Below are 27,241 nucleotides of genomic sequence, written 5' to 3'. Positions count from 1 at the left end.
GGTGGTAAGAGGAATCACAGAATCACAGAATCATAGGAACACAGAATGGTTTGGGTTGGAAATGACCTTAAGATCATGCAGTTCCAACCCCCTGCAGTGGGCAGGGATGCCTCACACTATGCTCTTATGCATCAGTTCTGTAGCCCCATCATAGAAGGCTGCCAAATTGGTCAGGCAGGATTTGCCCTTAGTGAAGCCATATTGGCTGTCACGAATCACATCCCTGTTTTTCATGTGCCTTAGCATGCCTTCCAGGAGAATCTGCTCCAAGATTTTGCCAGGCATAGAGGTGAGACTGGCTGATCTATAGTTTCCCATTATTACTCCTTAGTAATACCAGTGCAAATGCAGAAGTGCCTTACAATCTTCCACCAGGATCTATCCTGACCACCTGAAGTTTGTGAACCATGTTAGAATTTGATGAAGGTAAACCACCTCAATTGTAACAGCATTTATGAAACAGATAAAGAAATGAATATTCACACAGAGCCTGTTGAACCAGTTAAAGGGACAGAAACATTTTCATTCAAATGAGGTTGCAAAAAGACAGACTCAATAAATTACTGTGTTCACATGGGTAGAATGACAAGTAAATGCAACAAATAGTCAGTCTGGTTTGTGAGACTGACACCAGAAAGAACCATTTTGTGTCAGTCTTGCATTAAGAGGATTTCAGTGGGACTCAGGATCTAACAGCACAGCTTTCAAGTCTCACCAAATAAAGAAAGTAGGACTCCTTAATATTTATAATACCTTCACCAAGACTTCTATTTAGAAATGTCTTCAGGTATTCCCAAATACAGCATGCAGTGAAATCCATGTGTTAGTCCTTAAGATAGTATTATCACTCCAACACTCATAAAATGTTAGTGCTGTTGCACATAATTGTGGCTATCACTATTCCAACCATCCTTGGATGTGGGAACACAGAATTGTTCCATGTACTGGTTAGAAGGGATTTCCGAATAGCATTCAAAGCAGTTTTTTAATAACTCTTTTTTAAAACAGGATCCTTTTCAAAGACATCTATTATTAGGAAATAACCAGAACAGTGTTATAAGTACCTGCACCTGCACACAAACCTATATAAAAAGAAAGAATAAATGGAGTTGTTCTTAAAAAACAAAGCCAAAAATAAAAAGTCCAGATTCCTCCTGCTTCATGCATTGGGCTTGATTATTATTTGTTACATAGAAGAAGACTGTTGTTTCCTGTAGTTTATAATACATGCAAGTTGCTCAACAGGTTGCAGATGGGTCAGGTCATGTTGTTCATGGTGGTATCTCAATTTAAGATCTTCCATGTTTTCCTCCTTTGGGTGGTTTGTCCACAGAAAGGTGGGTCAGAGAGTTGGAGAAACCAAGTAGGATTACTAAAAGGGTAAGATGGTGAAAAGATAAATTCTTTCAGCATTCTGTCAGTAATGCTGTAATAACAACAGTGGAATAAATACAGTAATAACTAAAACATAAATCTTGGCCACTTGATAAGAAATCACACACCAATTGCTATCAAGGAAGAGTTTGTTCTGTAGTTTAAGACTCAAGTTGAATCTTAACTAGCAGGATTTCCCTATTCTTAAATATATTTACCACTATACAAAATATAAAATATACACTACCTGTATATTTTATCAGCAGGGTGGTTATGCTTAGCATAAGCAAATATGCTGGCATTTGAAGTTTGGGTTTTTGTGATATGTTGAATGTCGGAAACAATCTATTGGATCAATACAGTGATCCATACTATCTTTTTGTGCTAATGAATCACGTTTATTGATTCAAGGGTGTTGACACAGGGCGTCCACTAGAGCCATTATTCTGATCTATGCTGGGTCAGAAGAGATTCAATCTATGTGTATTAGTGAACCAAAAATAAGGGCAATCTTTAAAAGCACTATTCCTTTACTTTCGTTGTTTTGATTTTTGTTCTTTTTCTTGCATATGATACAAAACAAATCTATCACGAACCTCTGGAATATCTAGCATCAGACTCCAATGTGAATTAATCTTAGATCTATTTTATAAGCCTAAACCATCCCTGTATGCTTATTGCTGATTGTTGAGTTCTTTCACATATAGGATCATGCTTGCTGGTCTCTATCAATCTTGTCAGGAGAACAGCAGAGTCAACAGTTACTGTCTGAAAAGATGTGTGGGAAGTGTCAACTGAGCACAAGGGACATATGAATCCTTGTGTAAGGAAAATCAGCATCAGGAACTTTGTTTTTTACATCATGTGGTGTCACAGGGTTGCTCAGATGAGTGCTCATTTGTGGCAGCAGCTTCACTCTGCTTTGGTTTAAATATCCAGTGTAAAGCATGTTATGTATTTCAGAGCTACCTATTTATCTCTGCACACTTCTTGTGCCAAAAAGAAATGTTTTGCTGATATAGAATAACTTGGGGGGGGGTTTTGCCTGTATATAGAAACTCCCCAGATGAAGAAATCTACAACAACTATTGCATATTTTATCACCACCTACTGAACGTGACTTGTGTAAGACTCTACACATATTCCATGCTAAGACATAAACACATTATTTGTTTGGACGCTCCTGATCTTCATTTAGAGCAAGATAAACAGTTACAAAATGCAATGTGACAGCACAGTAGAAATTATTCCTCCCATTCCTTTCACACTGCCTTCCAATGAATACCGATAGTTACATTTCTCTTTCTCAATGGTTCAACCATTGCCACATGTCAGAAACTTTTCAAGAGCTGGTTTAGGCTTGACTGATTTATTTGCAAGATGCTACATGATTTAAAAAATTAGAATTGCATCATTTACAGTTCTGTGTCAACCAGAAAGACTGCCCATTCTACACAGGGCTATGTGAGACTGCTATGTGAGATTTCATCTTTCTTTATCCAACTGTTTTTGGGCTACTGTTGTTACTTCACTGGGAAACAAGGAAGACAAAGCTCAGGTCTTCACACTTGACATTGTGTTTGCAGTCTGAGATTTGCAGTGTGCTAAGAACTGTAAGCTGCAAAGTTTTGTCATCACTTTATAGCACACATGTCCTGTAAACTCCATTCCAGAGTCCTTTAAGGACAAACTCTTCAAAATAAAGTTATTCTATATAAATTAAATGTTCCCTTTTTCCTGATGCAGAGACTTATCAGATCATCTCTGCTTTGATCAGCTCTTGCCTAGGCTTCCTGCATGCCACCTACTTGGGAAATGGAGCACAGCTGTAATTTCACCTCACCCTGTGGAGGAACGTTGGTCAAGGATGGAGTTTGGCTTTGTTATCTTTCTGTCCTTCCTGAAGCTTGCAGCTTCAGCCAAGTTTTCTCAGTCCTTCTCAGAACTGAGAGCTCATCACAACAACCATTGTTCTTTGAATCACAGTATGTGAATAGTCTGCAAATCTCACTGTCATAAGATAGTTGAGACCTAGAACTTCTTAGGCTTCATGCAGGGACTAGTCTTTGCTGTAGACAATATTTGTGCTTATAAAAATGCTAAATTTATAAACATAAAGAAGTTTGGAGTAGGGTGGAAAACTCATGGTTCGGCATTTAACTCAGTATCTGACATGGTTTACTGGCGGACTTGGCAGTCCTGGGGCAAAGGTTGGACTTGATGATCTTAAAGGTCTTTTCCAACATAGTTGATTCTATGGTTCTATTGCATAAGAACGAGAGAATCCTAAATCTCAAATTTATATCAATCAAGTTTATATCAAGATCAATATTTCATATATGTGGGCTTAGTTTTTGCTGGATCGCCTGCAAAATTGATGTGACTTTATAGGAACCTAGCATTCCCTTCTCTTTGCCATTTATTACAGCTGAGAACTCACATATTTTTACTGTATAACAGATCCTCTCCAAACATCAGAGATATTTAGACTTTGGCTCTACAGGGCTGAGATGTAAGTTAGGTTAATTATGTACACAGTGCTATTAGATGTAACTTAATTGACAGCGAAATGATGTTAATGGTTGTTGTTGTTGTTGTTGTCATTGTTATTATTAACCCAAAATCTTTCTACGTTAATTGTTGACTTAAGAAAGAATTCTTTGAACAATGAGATGCCTGAATGACTGGAATATAAGCAGGAAATTGAAAGGAACAGTATGTAAAGAGTTGTCAATATGCAAGCTAAATTAACTGGAGATAAATAATGTTTCCTTAATGTGCTGTTTTGTGTACTCTGATTTGGTGATATAACAGTAGATAGCAATGCTTTTACTTAAAAATGAAACATGGATCGAGCATTTCAAAGACCAAGGACAACCTGAAGGTTTTAGGTAGTGACAAGACAGTTAAGAGAGACCTCATGGAGAGGTTGGAGCATTCTGCTGCTTTCCCTACGCTGGTGCGCAAGTTGGCTCTATGCCTCCAAGGCAGAAATTACAGTTGAATGAGAGATGTTTGTTAGCAAATACATTTAATAGCAGCTTTTGGCTCTTCACACAGGCTCCTTTACAGCTTTACATTTTGGTGCTGGATGACATGAAGCTCCACTCTATGTCATATGCAGGATGTCCTAATGTCAATGACTGATTAAAGAATTACAGGATACTGACAGTGCTTCATTTTTCTATGACAGTCACTGGATATTTGCAGAAGAGCTGCCCACAGCCTTCCTGAACTTTCTCTTCTGTCTAATCCCCAGTATTGACTCAGCAGTATGGATATAAGTTAACAGCTTACCTTATCCAGTTCCTAATGCTCTATGAAGGTGCTCACTTAATAGTCCTTTCTGGATTTTTTTCCATCTCTAACAGATAATCCACTTAAGTTTTTCTATATATGCATATTTGTATTCAGTTGAAGTAGTCTAGAGCTCTCATGAGTAATTAGACCTTCTCAAGGCAGCTCAGAAAAGACAAGAAGGAATAGGGCTTTTATTAAAGGGTGTGTCAAAGTGTCTGGTATGAACATGGAAAGGGAGGAAACTATGGAAGGGTGTGTTTGGGTAAGGGGAGCCAACCAGCCTAGAATCACAGGGAGTGGCTAGGAGAGGGACTTTATAACGGGCAGGCGGAGATGGTTCATTCTCAACCTGGACACAGTGCTGCAAAACTTAGACTAGTGCACCTCAGCACCAACTACACATCACCAGTACAGATGGCTCCACAGACTGGCTCCACCAGAAAGGAGACACAATCCGTTTCAGCCTTTCAGCAGCTTTTCACTTGGGAAGAGATCAAGATGCACAATGGCCGTGGGCAAGGACAGGAGCAATGGCTGGTGATTGACAGGAAAGTGTATGATGTGAGCAAGTTTTCCAAACGACATCCTGGAGGCAGCCGGGTTATAAGCCACTATGCTGGACAAGATGCTACGGTAAGGTCTGGAAGGGCAGAGGAGGAAGGTTGTGCCATTGTCAGGTTAGGAGGAAATGGTGCTTCCGTGGTATCTACCAGTGGAGAGTGATTGTGGTAGTTGATGCTGTTCTTGGGGCATGAATTTACCTAAAGCCAGGATCCAGGATTTTTTTCCAAGTTCTCTTGAGTATTCCAGAGCTCATAATTATGTATATACGGTGAAAAATATGCACATATATAGAATAGTGTATATATGATGAGAATTGTGTGTATATGGTGAGAATTATCTTCCTCTGTGGATTAATTTGTATATATAGATGATATGCATTGCAGAACATTATGCTGATATCAAATGCTGAAGTATAGGTGTGTTGTACATGATATTCCTTAAAGTTAATCTCTCATAAGATAGGAATCAGGGCCTAAGAGCAGGGGGTCAGAAAGGACATGTGGCAGGACTGAAAGGCTCATTTCTGTGATACAAATCTGTGGTACTGATGTTGTGGATAGGAAATGCTGCTTGAAAAGGGTTCTGGCTCCTGCTTCTAAGGTGCAGTATTGATTCTTACAGCTTGACTCAGTTCTAGAATTCCTGGCAAGAGGGAGCTGTATAAAAAATACATAAAACCCTGTAGGATAAGGGGCACAGAATCATAATGGAAATGTTTCCCCATTCCTCTGGGTCTGAACTCATTTGTCACTGTGACAAAGGGCCGCTAGGTATCTATAAAACGCCTATCTGCCCAAAATGTCACCTTGCTCTGATTCCCTCTAGACTAACATACTCAAAGACAGATTGTCTCTAAACAAGAGACCCCAGAAGAATGTGAGACTGCAGAAATCCTCTGTCTTCCAGGGATTTAATCCTGACCAGATTGTGCAGAATTTCTTTGTGTCATGATCACCCACATTGATTTTTAGAGCCAAAATCAGCCAGTACCTGGCTGCTTAGACAATGAGGATTCTGTTACATCTACTCTTTCTGGAGTACAGTCAGTTTCTTTAACTTTCTTCTGGAAAAATTCCCCGAGAACATGAAGAAGAGGTTTGATTTATCTGGAATTTCATCCTTTATTCTATAATTTGTGTTTGATTTTGAAACTGGTATTTCAAATGGTTTTTGGACAGGTTCATTTTTGTGTCGCTGGTGTTACCCCCTTCCCCAAACCATCAATAAGTCTGGAAACATACAAGGAATTGTAAGATACCCAGTTAGTCCTGCTGTGTGGGGAGATTCAGTGTCCATCTCCCATGGTCCTAATGTAATGAGGATTTTTAAAACGTCATCCTAAGTATAGGAAAGACTCATTCATTGACGTGTTTTCTTGCTCCTGGGTCTCATCCATAGGGCAGGGCTGCTGGCTAGAGGCTTCTAGGGAAGGACTGTGCTGAAACAAGCAGATGAAAGAGTGTACTTTCCTCTGCAAAGGGTTTTTCATCAAACACTTTCATGTTTATTACCAGCCTCTCCCAAGTGCTCTTATGAAATCTTGAAACTTCTCCAGCTTCCTTGGGCCAAGCTCCAGTTGATGGCAAAGAACTACAGGAGCAACCAAAGGGACAAAAACAAAGGAAAATGGGTTTTATATTATATACCAAAGACCCGGAATAAGGACTTAGCATCTGGTGCTTACCCTTTCTTAACCCTTTCCTTTGTGTCTTTCTCAGGATGCCTTTATAGCATTTCATAATGATAAGTCCCTGGTGAAAAGATACTTGAAATCACTGCTGATTGGGGAGCTGGCGCCCGATGAACCCAGCTGTGAGTCTAACAAAAAAGTGAGTGTCCTAGAATCCAGCAGTGGGAATGGCTTGGAGTTTGGTGTGGGAGGAGAAGGAAAACAAAAGAGTTAGCAGTGTGCCTGACACAGTCCCATAGGCATGGAAACACTCACTGTCCCAGAATCACTAAATCCACACCTGGGTGTGAGGAACAAGCCCCAGAGCCCCAGATTCTTCTTGGTCCTTCCCACTGCAATGTGTCAGTATCAAAGCTTGTCAGTAACTTGTTTACCAGTGTCAAAGCAAAATCAACATCTGTTGATCAGAAACTCTTTTTTATACAGAGAAGCCTCTGAGAGAATATCTGTGACTTCCATGTCTGCTTTGGGATTCTTGGGTCTGCCGTGTTTCATTTTCAATGTAGTCAGTGCATTAATGCTCACTTTTCCCACAGAAAGCACTTTTAGAGGATTTCCGTGAGCTGCGCTGTTCAGTTGAGAAGATGGGACTTCTGAGGCCAAATTACACCTTTTTCTTCCTGATTTTCCTTCACCTCCTGATACTGGATGTTGCATCCTGGCTCGTGGTCTGGCACTTTGGAATATCCTTTGTGCCTTTCGTGGCTGGCATGGTGTTCTTCACCACTGCTCAGGTAAACTGCTGGCAGCCATTCAACACTACAGACCTGACTGGCTCTCCCACATGGAGAATATTAATGAGATGCTGATACCTCAGTTGTTGCTTTACTTCCTCATCTTAGATCCTCTTGTCTGGCTGAAGACAACAACCATGTTCTACAGCAGAGTTTTGATTGCCTTCAGCAAATCCCATTTAGCTGACAAGCTGCTCGCCAGGGTTGGTGGGGTGCTGTGAAGCTGGCATTTCATAAGATGGGACGAGCTGATCTCATCACTTACTCAAGCAAAAGAGGGAATATTTCATGCTCCACTCCACTGTCTGATAGCTCTGGTGCTTGTTGGGTCCTTTAGGAGCCAGTTATACTCAGCAGTCCTGAATAATAGAAGGGTATGATACATGTCAGGGTTGGTGGAGAGAAGGAGGGAATGGGGACTTTGTGACCTTTAGATGGGAAACATTGGAGGGTGAAGGAAGGAAGAAAGCAGGATTTTCTTAGTGGCACTGAAACCTTAGGTTAGTTCAGACATCTATGGACAAAGTGTGAAGTAACTCATCTTTTTTTAAACTATCTGTTCTATTTGCCCAACATCTGCTAAGGCAGATACTCCTCAGAGAACATCCTTGTATTTCTATAGGAAAAAATGAATGTAATCAAGCTGTGGATTTGAAAATTCTTACATTTTCTAGCCAGTTACTTGGAAATCATCAATTTGCAATGGAAGCAAAAGACTTCCATGCTGTAACAGTCAACTTGATTGTAATGCTATTTTGCTACTTTTCCCTCAGCTGCTACAATAAAATCAGTACTTGGTATCTGAAAAGTTGGACCAGATGATCTTTGAGGTCTCTTCTAACCTGGTATTCTATGATTCCATGGCATTCTATGATGCTGAGCAGCTTTAGGACAGTAGCCTGGAAGGGAGTTCTCAGCACTGAGCATCTAAGAGAGCAGGTGGGGTTTCTTCCCCAAACCAGGAGAAAGATGCACTCAGACTCTGAAGTTACAAAGACTCCCATTGCAAATGTATGCAATGCTGCTGTGACTCTTCTTCCCTAGTGATTGTTTCATCTTCCAGATCCAGATGGGCTGGTTCCAACATGATCTGGGGCACTGCTCTGTCTTCAGGAAGACTAAATGGAATCGACTTCTGCAGATTGTGGTGATAAATTCTCTGAAGGTAGTTGCTTCATGTTGGGAATATTCTCTGGGGTTAACATGGACTAAGCAATGAATGGGAGTGTCCACATATTTAGGCAATATTGTTTGACAGGGAAGTGTAGTGCAGCTGTGAATAAGAGGTGGATAAATAGTAAGTGCTGATACTACTCTAGTTTGAATCCCTGGTCTTGATGTTTTCGTGCAGGGGTTACCAGCCAGCTGGTGGAATCACCTACACAACCAGCACCATGCCAAACCCAACTGCTTCCGCAAAGACCCTGACCTCAACATGCACCCTCTCCTCTTCAGCCTGGGAAAGACACTCTCTGTGGAGGTGAGCATGGGCATGTTTGCAGAAGCAGAGATTTTAATGACAGGAAGCTATAGAGTATGGTATAATAACAACCAGGCTGCGCCTTTCTGCATGAACTCATAATTCCCAAGGTGTTCCAAGCCTGAGAGTCTCATTTACGAACTGGTTATTATGATTCTTAGCCACTGTTCCAGATTAAGCCTAGCCAGTAACGCAGAACCATGCAGCCACTGGCTTACTCTCCCCTTCCTCTTCCCTTTGGGCAGGATAGGGAGGAGAATAGAAAGAATGTAAACCCCAAGGGTTGAGAAAAGAACAGTCCAACAACCAAAGTATAATATGAAACTTCTAGTAATAATGATAAGGGAAATAACAAGGGGAGAGAATAAAAACTAAAAAGGGAAAGGAAAAAACAATAAACACAAGTGATGCCCAATGCAATTGCTGACTACCTGCCAACAGATATGCAGCCTGACTGAGCAGTGATCTGCCCTTCTGGCTGACTCCCCCCAGCTTCTATGCTGGACATGATGTGCTATTGTATGGAAATCCCTTTTGGCTAGTTTGGGTCAGGTGTCCTGTCTCTGCTTCCTCCCAGCTTCCCATGCCTCTCCTCACTGGCAAAGCATGAGACTGAAAACTCCTTGATCGGGGTAAGGATTACTGAGCAACAACTAAAACATTGGTGTGTTATCAGCATTGTTCTCAGACTAAAGCTGAAACACAGCACTGCACCAGCAACTAGAATGGAGAAATATAACTGTTATAGCTGAAACCAGAACAGGCACCAGCTCCTGAGAACCAATGTCTTAAAATCGGTGCTTAAGTTCTCTGTGTTGCTAGAAGAGCAAGGTTAGCACCTTGCAGACAGCACAAAGAATGAGTCAGTCCCTCGCATTAGTGTTAAGTGTTGTTAGTGATGCCATAGATAGTGAGTCAGATGTTCCCTCTGGGTCCTTTGGCAATGGGAACTGTTTGGCACCTAAATCCTTCAGGACCAGTATAGCTGTTATGCACAAAACAGAAGCATAGGAAATGATTTCTTAATCATAAATTTTATGGCTTTCATAAAAATAAAAACCATGAACAGGCCCTCCCTGCATTCTTATGATTTCTGATTCCATCACGATAGGCAGTCTCTTTTGCCTCTTCATTCCCTGGCAATTCTGTTTACTCTTGTGGTGATGAAATGGCCTCTTTGCTAGATAACCAGCCTCTTAAACTAACATCTCATTCTTCTTTAGCTGGTAATAAGCAAAGAAATTATACTATACTATTTTTCCTCATGCCTCTCCAAGGCATTTGGATAACTCCAGTTCTGCTGTCTCAGAAAGACTCCTGTAAAGAAAGTTTGCACAAAATTCTTAGCCATAGAAAACTGTCAGCTGCAAGTGTGAAAGATTTTGTCCATGATCTTCTGAAAGCTCTCTCATGGCTATATATGAGCACGCACATCTCAAGTGGCTATGCTAGACTGGATTTGATGGAAATGAAAATGTAGGAAATCAGTTCTAATGTCTTCCTGCTTTTTAAAAGAAAACAGTCAGGCACATTGTGGATGGTCAAAGCGAATTTCAGTGCTTTCATTTCATAGAATCATAGAATAGTTAGGGTTGGAAAGGACCTTAAGTTCCAACCCCCCTGCTATGGGCAGGGACACCTCACACTAAACCATGGCACCTAAGGCTCTGTCCAGCCTGGCCTTGAACACCACCAGGGATGGAGCATTTACCAGTTATCTCGGCAACCCGTTCCAGTGCCTCACCATCCTCACAGTAAAAAACTCCTTCCTTATATCGAATCTAAACTTCCCCCTTATATCTAAATCTAAACTTTGAACTCATCACCCCTTGTCCTGTCACTGCAGTCCCTAATGAAGAGTCCCTCTCCAGCATCCTTATAGGCTCCCTTCAGATACTAGAAGGCTGCTCTGAGGTCTCTATGCAGCCTTCTCTTCTCCAGGCTGAACAGCCTCAACTTTAGTCCAGTGAAGTTGTTTTGTTTCAGTTTGGACCCAGTGAAAACATCTTTGAATTGCTCATGCTTTTATTTTCTCACTAATAGAGAAGATCTGGAAATAGTTTGTTTTGCTTTCTTGTTATTTTGTCATTTGAAGAATCATAAGCACATGATGTGCAGATAATGTTAAAAATCCTTTTGTACAAATAGTGAAAAGATACACAGAAAATCATTGTGCTTTTTATAGATATTTCATCTCTTTGCTGCTTCATGTACTTGAAGGTAAAGTATTCAAGAAACTAAAAAGGCTGATGTCTTTATAGAGAGCTTGCTGCTTTGGCATTGCAGAAATTATTGTACAGTCATTACAGGATGGCATCCAAATGCTTTTGTAATTTCTGAACATTATCTCCTCTATTACTCCAAAATTTGGAATGTCTGCATCCTATCTCATCTGATAACAGTGATTCAGATGTAGCTTTCACAGCAAACACATCCCGCATTCATCACCGTCCAAGATTCCTGTCTTACTCTTCATGTTAATAACCTGCTCCTCCCCAAGTACTGAAAGTCTCATCTCTCTGCAGTAAATACATGGCTAGATGGGACTTTCATTACCAGTAAGCATTGTGAGCATGACTAGTAAGCATTATTTTTTTGTGATTTTTGAGCATTTTTGTATCCTGCCATGAGTTTTGGAGCCCTCTTAAAAATGGCTGTGTTCTGACATCAACATAAGATTTATATCTAGATATGAAACCTGCTTCTCCTTCTTGCTTTGGAACTTCAGTACCTGTTTTTCAAGAGGAGTGGTTGAAATAGAAAGATTCAGAGGTAGTTCTCAATCTGTTCATTAGACAGGAATAAGAAATACCTCATGAAGGCTCTCAGGTCTCCAACTGGCCCATTGCAATGTCTTTTCGTCTTTCAGCTTGGAAAAAAGAAGAAGAAGTTCATGCCTTACAATTATCAGCATAAGTATTTCATCTGTGAGTATCCCAATTTCCTTGCAGTGCTGCAGGAACTTCACCTAAATAGCATGACTGCATCTCCTTCCCAAAATAAAGGTTCTCATGATACTGCCATTGAAGTCACAATTCCCAGAAGTTTCCTTCACGCCAAAGAAGGTTCACATGAGGAGTTATTGCCCTTTATGTCTCTCTTAGGATTATGTGGCACTAGGCACCGTATACGGGTGAATCAAGTGTATGGCTGAAAGGGTTGGGAAAGAAATAAAGTGGGGAAGTGAAAAGAGGAAGAGAATATGCTGACGTGTGAAAGTTGGTGTAAATGGAAGGCAGCACTTTTATTTCCACTAGAAAGAGAATCTTTCTTCTTACAGAAGAATATTCTGTAACATTTATGATGCAGTGAATTGATAAATCTCTCTCTGGTTTCATTCTTCCCTTCAGTATTGGCTCCACTTGCACTTATACCCTTCTTCCAGCTGTCTATATTCTACTTTGCGATCAAGAGGAAAAAGTGGTTGGTAAGCACTACTTGCAATGTCTAGAGAGAGCATTCAAAAACTGCCTCCACTCTGTGGCTATATTAACCTTCACCTCAAGTGATTGGGGGGGTAACACAGAAAAGGCTGATTCTAGATTTGCTGCAGCAGGAATGCAGTCAATGGGACTGGGGAGAATTTTCTAGAAGCTATTCAGCCTTTTAACAGCTGAATAAAAGTTAACAGAAGACTATCAGACCTAGTCCCAAAACAGGGCTGTTTGGTTTTGGGTCTTTAGTTACTGAAGGTAAAGTGAGTGCTGCGGGGATGTTTCATGGATACAGTCAGCTTGAGACAGAATGATGGTGTGGAGGCTCCCCTTGATAAATGAGAGATCAATAACTAAGAACATTTTTAATGCTGGAGTTCAAGTAAAGGGGAGAGAAGGGAGCAGAGGGGGTTCATCAATAATACCTTATTTTCATCCTGTTTTGTTGTACAGGACCTCTTCTTGATTGTGACTTTCAACATCCGAATGTGCCTCATGTATATTCCTTTAATGGGATTTAACAATTTCATGATCTACTACTGGCTGTCCAGGTAACATACAACATATCCAGAGGCCCCATGAGTAATACTTAGGAACAATGCTGAGCTTATCAAAAGAAACTCCAAAATGTAGGAGGCAAACGGGTGATACAGGAAATCCTGAATTGCATAAAAGTGCTCTTTCACTAAAGATGAGATTCAGGAAGATGTTTTAATGGTAAATTTGGATGAGATTAGAGCTATGGTAAGTGTTTCTGTGTTTATCTGTGTAGGTACCTGGAGAGTACCTGGTTTATTTGGGTGACACAGATGAATCACATTCCAATGCACATTGATTATGATACGAATGAAGACTGGGTATCTACTCAGGTGAGAATCTCTTTTTTTTTTCTGGTAAGGTTCTGCAATTCTGAATTGTATGACAACATTCTTATTCTCATAGCTGTAATGTTAATGAGGTTTGTCCTTGCACTTTGTTAAATAGGCATTTCTGTAGTAGTAAAAACACTTAAAACTTTAGTTTAGACAAAGGACATCTAGAGTAAAAAAATCCTGATTTTTCACTGAAGTGTTTTCATGTATCTTTCACAAAGCTTTTCCTTTCCTATTATGAAAAAAGTACCGATGATATAACAGTTGATCTCCTTTATAGAACAACTAAAAAGAAGTAAAATGTGACTGGATACCTTTACGTTTTAACCTACATTTTACAGATTTACTACAGATGAGATAAATCTGACAATATTTAGGTCAGTTTAAAATGAATACGTAAATGCAACTTATCTTTACTCACACGTCTGCTGCCTCCACCAGTATTATCCCACATAGTGGTTCTAAACATTTTTCTTACATGAAGGGGAAAACCACAAAGGAATTTGGTATTCTTCTGACCAAATTTGGATGTCTGTATCTGAGCAATTGCTACATTCATTGAAGTGAAAGAGCCATTTCTAGAGCATGATTCACCTTATTCTAAAATGCACATCTAAAGCAGGTCAGATGAATGGCTCCTGGTGTTCTCCATTGGCTGTAAGGTGATTCAGATTTCAGACTAAAGGTGTCTAAATTAGGTGAGATGAAGTCCTCATACTTTTGTGTTTGTCTCCACTTGTACTAGTTGGAGGAATTTTTGTTTCTCAACTGGGCATCTTTTTTTTCCATTCTTTCCAGCCAAGTGAAAGATTTGAGAACCTCTTATAAGAATCACAGTTGGGGTTGTGTGCATGACAGTCAAGTTGTTCTTTCTGAACAAAGAGCTCTTTACATTGACCTATGTGCTAACAACCCATCTAAATCTACACTTCGTATAATTATGCAGTGCAATCATGGCTATAATCACTGACTTGGACTGGCATTTTATGTTAGATAGGGGTGGGTAATGATTGCTGGGGTTCAGTTATCGACTTGCAGAAAAATTAAGTCTAAATCATCTATTTCTTTGATGTCTTCCTCCCAGCTCCATGCAACATGCAACGTGAACCATTCTTTGTTCAATGACTGGTTCACTGGGCACCTCAACTTCCAAATTGAGCACCAGTGAGTATGATTGTGGGGAGAAGAGTGGGAATGATGTGGGCACTTATAAGACAGCAAGGCCACGCAGTCTCACATTCTGGGAGCGGGCAGGGAATTACTTTGGACAGAGAGAACAGAGAATGATGCAAACCAAATCTTACACTAACTCTTTCTCCTTCAATTCTGCAGCCTTTTCCCCACAATGCCTCGACACAACTACTGCAAAGTAGCTCCTCTGGTGAAAGCCATTTGTGATAAGCATGGCATTGAGTATAAAAGCAAGACTTTACTGACAGCATTTTCAGATATTTTGCAGTAAGTATCACTTAGCAAGATAGTTTTGTGTTATAATTCCTTGCAAGGAAGAGTCATAGGCAACCATTTCAAATCTATTTCCATGGAGAGATCAAACCTAGAATTAACTTCGGGTTTTCTAAAGGCACTTTAATTTTCAATTATTTATTTTCAATAATTTATTTTTTAATTAATTAATGAATTAATTTTAAAAAAACTTACAACGTTTCAAATATTTGTTTTCTCTTATATCATCCTCTCAACACATTCCCTGTACACAGACTACTATGAGATATCCATGCAGGCTTTAATCCATTTTTTCCATTTACTTGATTTTCTTTCTAAATAATTGAATATTGAATTGAATATTGTCTCCTCCTAAGTGATTTTTTACTTTCTCTTCCTGCAGTTCACTGAAGGATTCTGGGGAGCACTGGCTTGAAGCTTATCTGCATGGGTAGAAACTGGCAGCTCTCAAAGAGAACCTCTTCACCAAGGAACTGCTGCAAAGTCAGCACAGGCCAGCAGTGTGTGTGTCTTCTGGCATAGAAACCTGGGATCTGGGCAAAGCTTACTGCAGTAAGAATGAGTGGTAAAATGGTTTCAAGAGACATTTTTTTTGTTCTCAACCATGGGCCTCTGTTTTTCCTGTTCTCAAAATCAGAACTTAGAGCCATGATGTACTGGGCCTTTAAACTGGGGAGACGTGATTCTGGAATCAGCTTTCTCAGTTGACTTCATTGGAGGTGTCAGCTCATTCCTCATGGAAATATTTGAACAACAAAAAAGAGTTTGAAAAAGTGAACAACAAGATCCACCTACAACCTGTTGAGCAACTTCAGTGTGTTACGAACTACAGGCAACAGCAGCCTTCTTTTATCAAGCCCAATGCACAAAGTGGGAGGAATTTGGACTTTTCATTTTGGCTTTGATTTTTTAACAACGCCTCCATTTATTCTTTCTTTTTATGTAGGTTTGTGTGCAGGTGCAGGTACTTATAACACTGTTCTGGTTATTTCCTAACAATAGATGTCTTTGAAGAGGATCCTGATTTAAAAAGTAGTTATCAAAAAACTGTTTTGAATGCTATTTGGAAATCCCTTCTAACCAGTACCTGGAACAATTCTGTGTTCCCACATCCAGGGATGGTTGGAATAGTGATAGCCACAATTATGTGCAACAGCACTAACATTTTATGAGTGTTTGAGTGATAATACTATCTTAAGGACTAACACATGGATTTCACTGCATGCTGTATTTGGGAATACCTGAAGACATTTCTAAATAGAAGTCTTGGTGAAGGTATTATAAATATTAAGGAGTCCTACTTTCTTTATTTGGTGAGACTTGAAAGCTGTGCTATTAGATCCTGAGTCCCATTGAAATCCTCTTAATGCAAGACTGACACAAAATGGTTCTTTCTGGTGTCAGTCTCACAAACCAGACTGACTATTTGTTGCATTTACTTGTCATTCTACCCATGTGAACACAGTAATTTATTGAGTCTGTCTTTTTGCAACCTCATTTGAATGAAAATGTTTCTGTCCCTTTAACTGGTTCAACAGGCTCTGTGTGAATATTCATTTCTTTATCTGTTTCATAAATGCTGTTACAATTGAGGTGGTTTACCTTTATCAAATTCTAATGTGGTTCACAAACTTCAGGGTGTATGGTTAGGTCCTAGTGAGAAGTTGGTAAGCCACTTTTGCACTTGCACTGATACCAAAGCCTCAATAGTCTGATCTTAAAGAGTAATACTAGGAAACTACAGACAAGGAGGTGGCTGGTGGCAGCCAGTATGGCTTCACTAAGTTCAAATCCGCCTGGCCAATGTGGTGGCCTTCAACGATGGGGCTATGGAACTGACAGAGAGGGGCAAAGCAGGGGACATCATCTACTTTGACTTGTGCAAAGTGTGACAGGCCTCTGCATCAGGAAAAAGGGACCATTTAGTTTAACTACAATAACTTTATTTATGCTGGTTTTCTGTCTCCTTTTTGATGGATTGCTATCAAAGGACATGCCCCAGGCACACACTGCAGTCTGAGAAGCACCATGATGGGGCTCTGGTACAAGGAAGAAGCAGTTTAAAATCAGGATAGTACCTTTCCTCTCCCCACTTCTCCACTCATTACTGCACAGAGAATAAGAAAAAAGCATGCCTTGGATATGAGAGGATGAACAGTTGTGTGCAGTATGAAGTGGTAACTTTTATAATGCAAAAGCTGGCTGGAAGCATCTATTATGGTGTCTGACGTCCTATGTTACACAGGGCTGGTAGAGTCGGCTACAAGTTAGGCTCTGCAGGTACAGGTTAGAGTCTGAATGAAGCCAACGAGCTAATTTCCTGCTTCTCAATGATGTGTTTGATGCTGAATGTGCCAACTTTGCCTTGCAGCATCTCCAAGAGCCAGGAATGGGCTCTTTAACAGAGTGCTGTGCTTGCCTACACACAAGGGATAAAATAGGAAAGAGGCCAGTGTGATGATTCTATGTTAACATGCTACATCATGCAATGTAGGCACTCCTTTAGGACTGGCAGTGCTATTGTATTGACAATGTGTACAGGGGAATTGCTAAATGCACTTCCAGGAGAACGGTGTAATGTCTATGTTTAATGTATGTAACTACAACCAGAACTAAAGATAAAGCGATATGCTCTCTTTAAGAGCTGCAAGTGTAGGAAGCTTTTATTTCCTCAACCCTTTAGTGAGAACTTGGAAAATTATCTAAACAGTCATAGAATCATAGAATCACAGAATAGTTAGGATTGGAAAGGACCTTAAGATCATCTCCTTCCAACCCCCCTGCCATGGGCAGGGACACCTCACACTAAACCATGGCACCCAAGGCTCTGTCCAACCTGGCCTTGAACGCTGCCAGGGATAGAGCATTCACCACCTCCCTGGGCAACCCATTCCAGTGCCTCAGTACCCTTACAGTAAAGAATTTCTTCCTTAGATCCAATCTAAACCTCTGCTGTTTAAGTTTCAGCACGTTACCTCTTGTCCTATCACTACAGTCCCTAATGATGAATCCCTCCCCAGCATCCTTATAGGCCCCCTTCAGATACTGGAAGGCTGCTATGAGCTCTCCACGCAGCCTTCTCTTCTCCAGGCTGAACAGCCCCAACTTTCTCAGCCTGTCTTCATATGGGAGGTGCTCCAGCCCCCAATCATCCTCGTGGCCTCCTCTGGACTTGTTCCAGCAGCTCCATGTCCTTTTTATGTTGAGGACACCAGAACTGCACACAATGCTCCAGGTGAGGTCTCACGAGAGCAGAGTAGAGGGGCAGGATCACCTTCTTTGACCTGGTGGTCACAGTCCTTTTGATGCAGCCCAGGATACGGTTGCTTTCTGGGCTGCAAGCTCACACTGAAGCTGGCTCATGTTCTTTTCTCATTGACCAACACCCCCAAGTCCTTCTCTGCAGGGCAGCTCTGAATATATTTAGCTGGGTCCAGAATTCATGGCATACATGGGCCTCAAAGCTGTTTTAAGAAGGCGGAGAACAACCAAAAAAAACCAACCCCAATGAAAAAACCCAAACAAATGACAACATATCGTGCATTTCAGTACTGAAAGAGGGCTTGTAAGAAAGCTAGAGAGAGACTTTTTACCAAGGCTTGTAGTAACAGGAAAAGGGGGAATGGCTTTAACCTGCCAGAGGGTAGATTAGATGAGCTCTTAGGCAGAAGCTCTTCCCTGTGAGGGTACTGAGGTGCTGGCACAGGGTGCCCAGAGAAGCTGCGGCTGCCCCATCCCTGGCAGTGTTCAAGGCCAGGTTGGACACAGGGGCTTGGAGCAAGCTGCTCCAATGGAAGGTGTCCCTGCCCATGGCAGGGGGTTGGACATCTTTAAAGGTCCCTTTCAACCCAAACCATACTATGATTCTCTGAAGAATTTCCTGTCAAACATTTCCATAAGCAATGAGCTGACTCCTCAGTGAAGTCAACTGAGAGAGCTGATTCAAGAGCCACTTCTCCCCAGCTTAAAGGCCCAGTTCATCATGGCTCTAAGTTCTGAGACTGAGAACAGGAAGAATAGAGGTTCATGGTTGAGAACAAGAAAAGAAATGCCTCATGAAGCTACTTTCCCAACCCTTGTTACTGATATAAGCTTTGCCCAGCTCCCAGGTTTCTATGCCTGAAGACACACACACAAGCTGCTGGTCTGTGCTGACTCTTTACAGCAGTTGCCTGCTGAAGAGGTTCCAGTAGAGAGTTGCCATTTTCTATCCATGCAGATAAGCTTCAAGCCAGTGCTCCCCAGAATCTTTCAGTGTACTGCAGGAATAGAAAGTAAAAAATCACTTATGAGGAGACAATATTCAACTTCATAGAATCATAGAATCACAGAATGGTTTGTGTTGGAAAGGACCTTAAGATCATCCAGTTCCAACCCCCTTGCCATGGGCAGGGACACCTCACACTAAACCATGGCACCCAAGGCTCTGTCCAACCTGGCCTTGAACACCTCCAGGGATGGAGCATTCACAGCTTCACCGGGCAACCCATTCCAGTGCCTCAGCACCCTCACAGTAAAGAATTTCTTCCTTATATACAAGCTGAACTTCCCTTGTTTCAGTTTGAATCTGTTACTCCTTCTCCTATCACTACAGTCCCTAATGAGGAGTCCCTCTCCACCATCCTTATAGGCCCCTTCAGATACTGGAAGGCTGCTATGAGCTCTCCACGCAGCCTTCTCTTCTCCAGGCTGAACAGCCCCAACTTTCTCAGCCTGTCTTCATATGAAAGGTGCTCCAGCCCCTGATCATCCTCGTGGCCTCCTCTGGACTTGTTCCAGCAGCTCCATGTCCTTTTTATGTTGAGGACACCAGAACTGCACACAATGCTCCAAGTGAGATCATAGGAAGCAATTTAGAATTAAAGATAAGTAAATGGAAAAAATGGATTAAAAACTGGATAACAAAGTCTGTCTAAAGGGAATGAGTACAGAGGATTTAAAAGAAAAAAAAATTTGAAAATTAAAGTGCCTTTAGAAAACCCAAAGTTAATTCTAGGTTTGATCTCTCCATGGAAATAGATTTGCAATGGTTGCCTTTGTCTCTTCCTTGCAAGGAATTATAACACAAAACTATCTTGCTAAGTGATACTTACTGCAAAATATCCGAAAATGCTGTCAGTAAAGTCTTGCTTTTATACTCAATGCCATGCTTATCACAAATGGCTTTCACCAGAGGAGCTACTTTGCAGTAGTTGTGTCGAGGCATTGTGGGGAAAAGGCTGCAGAATTGAAGGAGAAGGAGTTAGTGTAAGATTTGGTTTGCATCATTCTCTGTTCTCTCTGTCCAAAGTAATTCCCTGCCCTCTCCTAGAAGGAGACCAAAGGGTCTCCTGAGATGGTTGAATGTGAGACTGCGTGGCCTTGCTGTCTTATAAGTGCCCACATCATTCCCACTCTTCTCCCCACAATCATACTCACTGGTGCTCAATTTGGAAGTTGAGGTGCCCAGTGAACCAGTCATTGAACAAAGATTGGTTCACGTTGCATGTTGCATGGAGCTGGGAGGAAAAGACACCAAAGAAATAGATGATTTAGACTTAATTTTTCTGCAAGTCCAATAACTGAACCCCAGCAATCATTACCCACCCCTATCTAACATAAAAAGCCAGTCTGAGCAGGTTATCATAGCCATGATTGCACTGAATAATTATATGAAGTGTAGATTTAGATGGGTTGTTAGCACATAGGTCAATGTAAAGAGCTCTTTGTTCAGAAAGAACAACTTGACTGTCATGCACACAACCCTAACTGTGATTCTTATAAGAGGTTCTCAAATCTTTCACTTGGCTGGAAAGAATGGAAAAAAAAGATGCCCAGCTGAGAAACAAGAACCATTCTTCTGGCCTCCTCCAACTAGTACAAGTGTAGTCAGATGCAAAAGTATGAGGGAAAGGTTTGTGTACTTAGTTTTTTATCTCACCAAATTTAGACACCTTTAATCTGAAATTTGCATCTGAACTCATCGCCTTACAGTCAATGGAGAACACCAGTCACCATTCATCTCATCTGCTTTCAGAGTAAGTTCAATCATGCTCTAGAAACGTCTCTTTCTCTCCAATGAATAGCATTATACTGCTGGAGGCAGCAAAGATGTGAGTAAAGTTATATTAACATACTCACTTTATCAGACCTAAAAAATTATCTTATCTGCACTACAGCAGTAACATGTAGGGTAAAAATTAAAGGAATACAGTCCCATTCTGCTTCTCTCTAGTTGGCCTAAAAAGGAGATTGTCTATTGGATCATCTTTTTTCATAATAGGAAGGGAAAAGCATGGTGAAAAAGATATGAAAACACTTCAGTGAAAAAGCATGATTTTTTAACTCTAGATGTCCTCTGTCAAAACTAAAGTTTTAAGTGTTTTTACTACTACAGAAATGCCTGTTTAACAAAGGGCAAGGACAAACCTCATTAACACAGCATTACAGCTATGAGAGTAACAACATTGCCTTTGTCCAGCAATTCAGAACTGCAGACCCTTCCAGAAAAAAGAGCTTCTCACCTGAGTAGATAACCAGTCTTCGTTCTTATCATAATCAATGTGCATTGGAATGTGATTCATCTGTGTCACCCAAGAAAACCAGACACTCTCCAGGCATCTGCACAGATAAACACAGAAACACCATAGCTCTAATCCCATTCAAATTTACCATTAAAACACCTTCCTGAATCTCATCTCTAGAGAAAGAGCACTTTTATGCAATTCAGGATTTCCTGTATCACCCGTTTGCATCCTACATTTTGGAGTTTCTTTTGATAAATACTCAATTTGTAGCTGCATGTGTCCCTGAGCAGCCACCAGCCCTCCCCTGAATATCACTGTTGCTTCTTAGCTGTCTATCAGAAAATAAATATAAGTTAATTGTAATGAGTACAATTATATTGCATTCATTTCCACTGAAACTCAATGTTGTTTCCAAATACGGGGACACTGGATATGTGGATGTGTTACCTGGACAGCCAGAAGAACATCACAAAAGTTTTAAATCCCATTAAAGGAATATACATGAGACTGATTCGGATGTAGAAAGTGACAGTCAATAGGAGGTCCTGTAAAACAAAACAAAACAAGATGAAAATAAGGCTTTGTTGATGAACCCCCTCTGCTCTCTCCTCTCCCCTTTACTTGAACTCCAGCATTAAAAATGTTCTTAGCTATTGATCTCTCATTTATCAAGGGGAGCCTCAACACCATCATTCTGTCTCAAGCTGACTGTATCCATGAAATATTCCCACATCACTCACTTTACCTTCACAGGTTAAAGACCCGCACACAGCCCTGTTTTGGGACTAGGTCTGATAGTCTTCTGTTAACTTTTATTCAGCTGTTAAAAGGCTGAATAGCTTCTAGAAAATTCTCCCCAGTCCCATTGACTGCATTCCTGCTGCAGCAAGCCTAGAATCAGCCTTTTCTGTGTTACCCCCCCCAATCACTTGAGGTGAAGGTTAATATAGCCACAGAGTGGAGGCAGTTTTTGAATGTTCTCTCTAGACATTGCAAGTAGTGCTTACCAACCAGTTTTTCTTCTTGATTGCAAAGGAGAATACAGACAACTGGAGGAAGGGTATATATGTAAGTGGTGTCAATACTGAAGAAAAGAATGAAAACAGAGTTTTGTCAATTCACAGCATCATAAATCTTACAGAATCATAGAATCATAGAATTGTATAATAGGGTTGGAAAGGACTTCAAGGTCATCCAGTTCCAACCCCCCTGCCATGGGCAGGGACACCTCACACTAAACCATGTCATCTAAGGCTCTGTCCAACCTTTCCTTGAACACCTCCAGGGATGGAGTATTTACAACTTCCATGGGCAACCCATTGCAGTGCCTCAGCACCCTCACAGTAAAGAATTTCTTCCTTATATCCAATCTAAACTTCCCCTGTTGAAGTTTGAACCCATTACCCCTTGTCCTGTCACTACAGTCCCTAATGATGAATCCCTCCCCAGCATCCTTATAGGCCCCCTTCAAATACTGGAAGTCTGCTCTGAGGTCTCCATGCAGCTTTCTCTTCTCCATGCTGAACTGCCCCAATTTAGTCAGCCTTTCTTCAGTACTTTTCTGTAAGAATATTCTTCTGTAAGAAGAAAGATTCTCTTTCTAGTGGAAATAAGAGTGCTATCTTCCATTTACACCAACTTTCACATGTCAGCATATTCTCTTCCTCTTTTCACTTCCCCAGTTCATTTCTTTCCCAGCCCTTTCAGCCATACACTTGATTCACCTGTATACGGTGCCTAGTGCCACATAATCCTAAGAGAGACATAAAGGGCAATAACTCCTCATGTGAAACTTCTTTGGTGTGAAGGAAACTTCTGGGAATTGTGACTTCAATGGCAGTATCATGAAAACCTTTACTTTGGGAAGGAGATGGATATCTTTTGAAGTTCCACAGCACTGCAAAGAAGTAAGGATGAAATACTCACAGATGAAATACATATGCTGATAATTGTAAGGCATTAACTTCTTCTTCTTTTTTCCAAGCTGAAAGATGAAAAGACATTGTGATGGGCCAGTTGGAGACCTGAGAGCCTTCATGAGGTATTTCTCATTCCTGTCTAATGAACAAATTGAGAACGACCTCTTAAATTCTCTAATACAACCCCACTTGAAAAGGAGGTACTGAAGTTCCAAAGCAAGAGATAGAAGCTGATTTCTTTTCAGCCTCTGTATCTAAATACAAATCTAATGTCAATGTTGGAACAGAGGCGTCTTTAATAGGGCTCCAAAACTCATGGCAGAATACAAAAATGCTCAAGAATCAATATTATACCTTACTCTATAGCTTCCTGATGTTAAAGTCTTTGATTCATCAAACATCCTCAGGCTCACCTCCACAGAGAGTGTCTTTCCGAAGCTGAAGGGGAGAGGGTGTATGTTGAGGTCAGGGTCTTTGCGGTAGCAGTTGGGTTTGGCATGGTGCTGGTTGTGTAGGTGATTCCACCAGATGGTTGGAAACCCCTTCACAAAAACATGAAGATCAGGGATTCAGACTAGAGCAGTATCAGCACTTACTGTTTATCCACCTCTTATTCACAGCTGCACTACACTTCCCTGTCAAGCAATATTGCCTAAATATAGGGCACACCCCCATTCATTGCTTAGCCCATGTTAACCCCAGAGAATATTCCCAACATGAAGCAACTACCTTCAGAAAATTTATCACCACAATCTGCAGAAGTTGATTCCATTTAGTCTTCCTAAAGACAGAGCGGTGCCCCAGATCATGTTGGAACCAGCCTATTTGGATCTGGAAGACAAAACAATCTGTAGGGAAGAAGAGCCACAGCAGCATTGCATACATTTGCATTGGAAGTCTCTGTAACTTCAGATTCTGAGCGCATCTTTCTCCTAGTCTGGGGAAGATACCCCACCTGCTCTCTTAGATGCTCAGTGCTGAGAACTTCCATCCAGGCTACTGTCCTAAAGCTGCTCAACATCATAGAATACCAGGTTAGAAGAGACCTCAAAGATCATCTGGTCCAACTTTTCAGATACCAAGTACTGATTTTATTGTAGCAGCTAAGGGAAAAGTAGCAAAATAGCATTACAATCAAGTTGACTGTTACAGCATGGAAGTCTTTTGCTTTTTACATTCAATTTTTCCTATGGAAATACAAGAATGCTCTCTGAGGAGTATCTGCCTTAGCAGATACTGGGCAAATAGAACAGACAGTTTAACAAAGATGAGATACTTCTCACTTTGTCCATAGATGTCTGAACTAACCTAAGGTTTCAGTGCCAATAAGAAAATCCTGCTTTCTTCCTTCCTTCACCCTCCAATGTTTCCCATCTAAGGGTCAGAAAGTCCCTATTCCCTCCTTCTACCCAGGAGAGCCAGTCAGGTCTGTAGCGTTGAATGCCTGCCAGCAGTTTACCTGAGCAGTGGCGAACAACACCATGCCAACCACGAAAGGCACAAAGGATATTCCAAAGTGCCAGACCACGAGCCAGGATGCAACTTCCAGTATCAGGAAGTGAAGTAAAATCAGGAAGAAAAAGGTGTAATTTGGCCTCAGAAGTCCCATCTTCTCAACTGAACAGCGCAGCTCACGGAAATCCTCTAAAAGTGCTTTCTGTGGGAAAAGTGAGCATTAATGCACTGACTACATGGAAAATGAAACATGGCAGACCCAAGAATCCCAAAGCAGACATGGAACTCACAGGAGATATTCTCTCAGAGGGTTCTCTGTATAAAAAAGAGCTTCTGATCAACAGATGTTGGTTTTGCTTTGACACTGGTAAACAAGTTACTGACAAGCTTTGATACTGACACATTGCAGTGGGAAGGACCAAGAAGAATCTGGGGCTCTGGGGCTTGTTCCTCACACCCAGGTGTGGGTTTAGTGATTCTGGGACAGCGCATGTTTCCATGCCTATGGGACTATGTCAGGCACACTGCTAGCTCTTTTGTTTTCCTTCTCCTCCCACACCAAACTCCAAGCCATTCCCACTGCTGGATTGTAGGACACTCACTTTTTGTTAGAGACACTCACTTTCCATTAGAGACACTCACATCTTTATTAGACTCACAGCTGGGTTCATCGGGCGCCAGCTCCCCAATCAGCAGTGATTTCAAGTATCTTTGCACCAGGGACTTATCATTATGAAGTGCTATAAAGACATCCTGAGAAAGATACAAAGGAAAGGGTTAAGAAAGGATATGAGACTAAACACAGATTCTGAGCTCCAGAGGAAGCTAATTCTCACCACATATATACAATTATGAGCTCTAGAGTAGTCAACAGCAGTTGGGAAAAAATCCTGGTTCCTGGCTTTAGGCAAATCCATGCCCCAGACACAGCGTCAACTACCAAACTCTCCACTGGTGTCCCACCATGTCCTCCTACCCTGACATTGGGAAAACCTTCCTCCTCTGCCCTTCCAGACCTTACCGTAGCATCTTGACCAGCATAGTGGCTTATAACTCGTCTGCCTCCAGGATGTCGTTTGGAAAACTCGCTCACATCATACACTTTCCTGTCAATCACCAGCCATTGCTCCTGTCCTTGCCCACGGCCATTGTGCATCTTGATCTCTTCCCAAGTGAAAAGCTGCTGAAAGGCTGAAACGGGTCGTGTCTCCCTTCCGGTGGAGCCAGTCTGTGGAGCCATCTGTGCTGGTGATGTGCAGTTGGTGCTGAGGTGCACTAGTCTAAGTTTTGCAGCACTGTGTCCAGGTTGAGAATGAACCATCTTAGCCTCCCCGTTATAAAGTCCCTCTCCTAGCCACTCCCTGTTCTTGCAGGATTGTTGGCTCCTCTTGCCCAAACGCACCCTTCCATAGCCGCCCTCCTCTTCCATGTTCACACTTGACACTTTGACACATATCTATGTGTGTTTTCAAATGGTACTTGGTACTTCCAAGAAGGTATATAGGTTCTTTCTGGAAGAAAATTGTCTTCAGAACATATGTTACTAGATTCAGTTTAGGAGTCAGTCAAATCATAGAATCCCAGATTGGTCTGGTGGAAAGCGACTTTAAAGCTCATCCAGTTCCAACCCCTGCCACAGGCAGGGACACCTTCCACTGGAGCAGCTGCTCCAAGCCCCTGTGTCCAACCTGGCCTTGAACACTGCCAGGGATGGGGTCAGACACAGCTTCTCTGGGCACCCTGTGCAGCTCCTCACCACCGTCACAGGGAAGAGCTTCTGCTTAAGAGCTCATCTCAATCTCCCCCTTTTTAGCTTGAAGACCTTACCTCTTGCTCTGGTATATAAGAGATGTCCCTACCTAAACACAAACAGTCAAATCATTACTTTCAAAGTTAACACACACTGTGGATACCAGCATCCTCCAAACCACTGCTGTTACTCAGCTGAAATGACTTTAGGAACACGAAGATACTTATCCTCCATATTAGCCTTATACATATGATCTCATGTCTGAATTTATTTACAACCAGGTCTCATCCAGAGGGTCCTGTAATACCCATTACATTAGAATCAAATCACACAAGTCCTTTCCCAGTTTGAAAGCAGAAGCTGTCTCTGTCTGTATTACCCAGGTCTCAAAACAAATGTCAAAGCCACCTTGAAACCCCCAGGTAGATATTGAAAGCCACAGTCTTGCTCATCCACAGAAACTGTTGAGGAATCAGCTGAATTGAATTTACAACATAGGCAATGTTCTGCAACAACTACCTACACACCTACCAAAATCCATGTCACTTGCATCTGGGAGCAAGTACATGTGCACGGAGCTATTCTACATCACCACTTTTGTGACAAAGAGTTTCCTTGCACAGACACTTGACATTGTTTCCCCAGATTTCCAGTATGCCAGTGATGTGACTGCTGAGCTCTAAGTTATTGCAACAATAT

The 27,241-nt window shown here is 41.4% G+C and overlaps 2 protein-coding genes and 1 long non-coding RNA gene across 3 annotated transcripts; 1 reads left to right on the top strand and 2 right to left on the bottom strand.

The window, feature by feature from the left end:
• Positions 1 to 436: 436 nt before the first annotated feature.
• On the bottom strand, positions 437 to 4,826 carry LOC115947317 (uncharacterized). The gene is made up of 2 exons (XR_004081260.2): positions 4,672 to 4,826; positions 437 to 1,372 (listed from the first exon to the last, which is right to left on the bottom strand). It is a non-coding gene; the product is annotated as an uncharacterized lncRNA (long non-coding RNA).
• A 180-nt stretch (positions 4,827 to 5,006) lies between these two features.
• On the top strand, positions 5,007 to 16,504 carry LOC101874436 (acyl-CoA (8-3)-desaturase-like). Its single transcript, XM_013130315.3, has 12 exons — positions 5,007 to 5,307; positions 6,957 to 7,067; positions 7,465 to 7,662; positions 8,726 to 8,827; positions 9,014 to 9,142; positions 12,012 to 12,069; positions 12,493 to 12,569; positions 13,030 to 13,127; positions 13,349 to 13,445; positions 14,533 to 14,612; positions 14,781 to 14,906; positions 15,295 to 16,504. Exons 1-12 carry the CDS (start codon positions 5,008 to 5,010, stop codon positions 15,344 to 15,346), a joined length of 1,428 nt encoding a protein of 475 aa, XP_012985769.3. The 5' UTR covers position 5,007; the 3' UTR covers positions 15,347 to 16,504.
• A 2,615-nt stretch (positions 16,505 to 19,119) lies between these two features.
• Positions 19,120 to 26,086, bottom strand: LOC115947311 (acyl-CoA (8-3)-desaturase-like). The gene is made up of 12 exons (XM_034061918.1): positions 25,814 to 26,086; positions 25,435 to 25,545; positions 24,797 to 24,994; positions 24,067 to 24,168; positions 23,751 to 23,879; positions 23,345 to 23,402; positions 22,426 to 22,502; positions 21,866 to 21,963; positions 21,416 to 21,512; positions 20,331 to 20,410; positions 20,006 to 20,131; positions 19,120 to 19,171 (listed from the first exon to the last, which is right to left on the bottom strand). The coding sequence occupies exons 1-12, from the start codon at positions 26,030 to 26,032 to the stop codon at positions 19,120 to 19,122; spliced, it is 1,347 nt and encodes a 448-aa protein (XP_033917809.1). The 5' UTR covers positions 26,033 to 26,086.
• Between the last annotated feature and the right edge of the window lie 1,155 nt (positions 26,087 to 27,241).

Source organism: Melopsittacus undulatus, chromosome 4, assembly GCF_012275295.1.
Source record: "Melopsittacus undulatus isolate bMelUnd1 chromosome 4, bMelUnd1.mat.Z, whole genome shotgun sequence".
NCBI classification, from domain to species: Eukaryota; Metazoa; Chordata; class Aves; order Psittaciformes; family Psittaculidae; genus Melopsittacus; species Melopsittacus undulatus.
The sequence above is the reverse complement of the archived record's forward strand: the minus strand, read 5'-3'. Positions and strand labels throughout refer to the sequence as shown.

What these genes read in the sequence shown, in the direction of transcription:
- LOC101874436 (XM_013130315.3), top strand. Translation starts at nt 5,008, where the DNA reads ATGGTTCATTCTCAACCTGGACACAGTGCTGCAAAACTTAGACTAGTG. An exon ending in GAAAGACACTCTCTGTGGAG is followed by an intron (nt 9,143 to 12,011) that starts GTGAGCATGGGC and finishes TTCGTCTTTCAG; the next exon opens with CTTGGAAAAAAGAAGAAGAA. An exon ending in AAGACTGGGTATCTACTCAG is followed by an intron (nt 13,446 to 14,532) that starts GTGAGAATCTCT and finishes TCTTCCTCCCAG; the next exon opens with CTCCATGCAACATGCAACGT.
- LOC115947311 (XM_034061918.1), bottom strand. Translation starts at nt 26,032, where the DNA reads ATGGCTCCACAGACTGGCTCCACCGGAAGGGAGACACGACCCGTTTCA. An exon ending in TGTTGTTCGCCACTGCTCAG is followed by an intron (nt 24,169 to 24,796) that starts GTAAACTGCTGG and finishes TTTGTCTTCCAG; the next exon opens with ATCCAAATAGGCTGGTTCCA. An exon ending in AAGACTGGTTATCTACTCAG is followed by an intron (nt 20,411 to 21,415) that starts GTGAGAAGCTCT and finishes TTTTCCTCCCAG; the next exon opens with CTCCATGCAACATGCAACGT.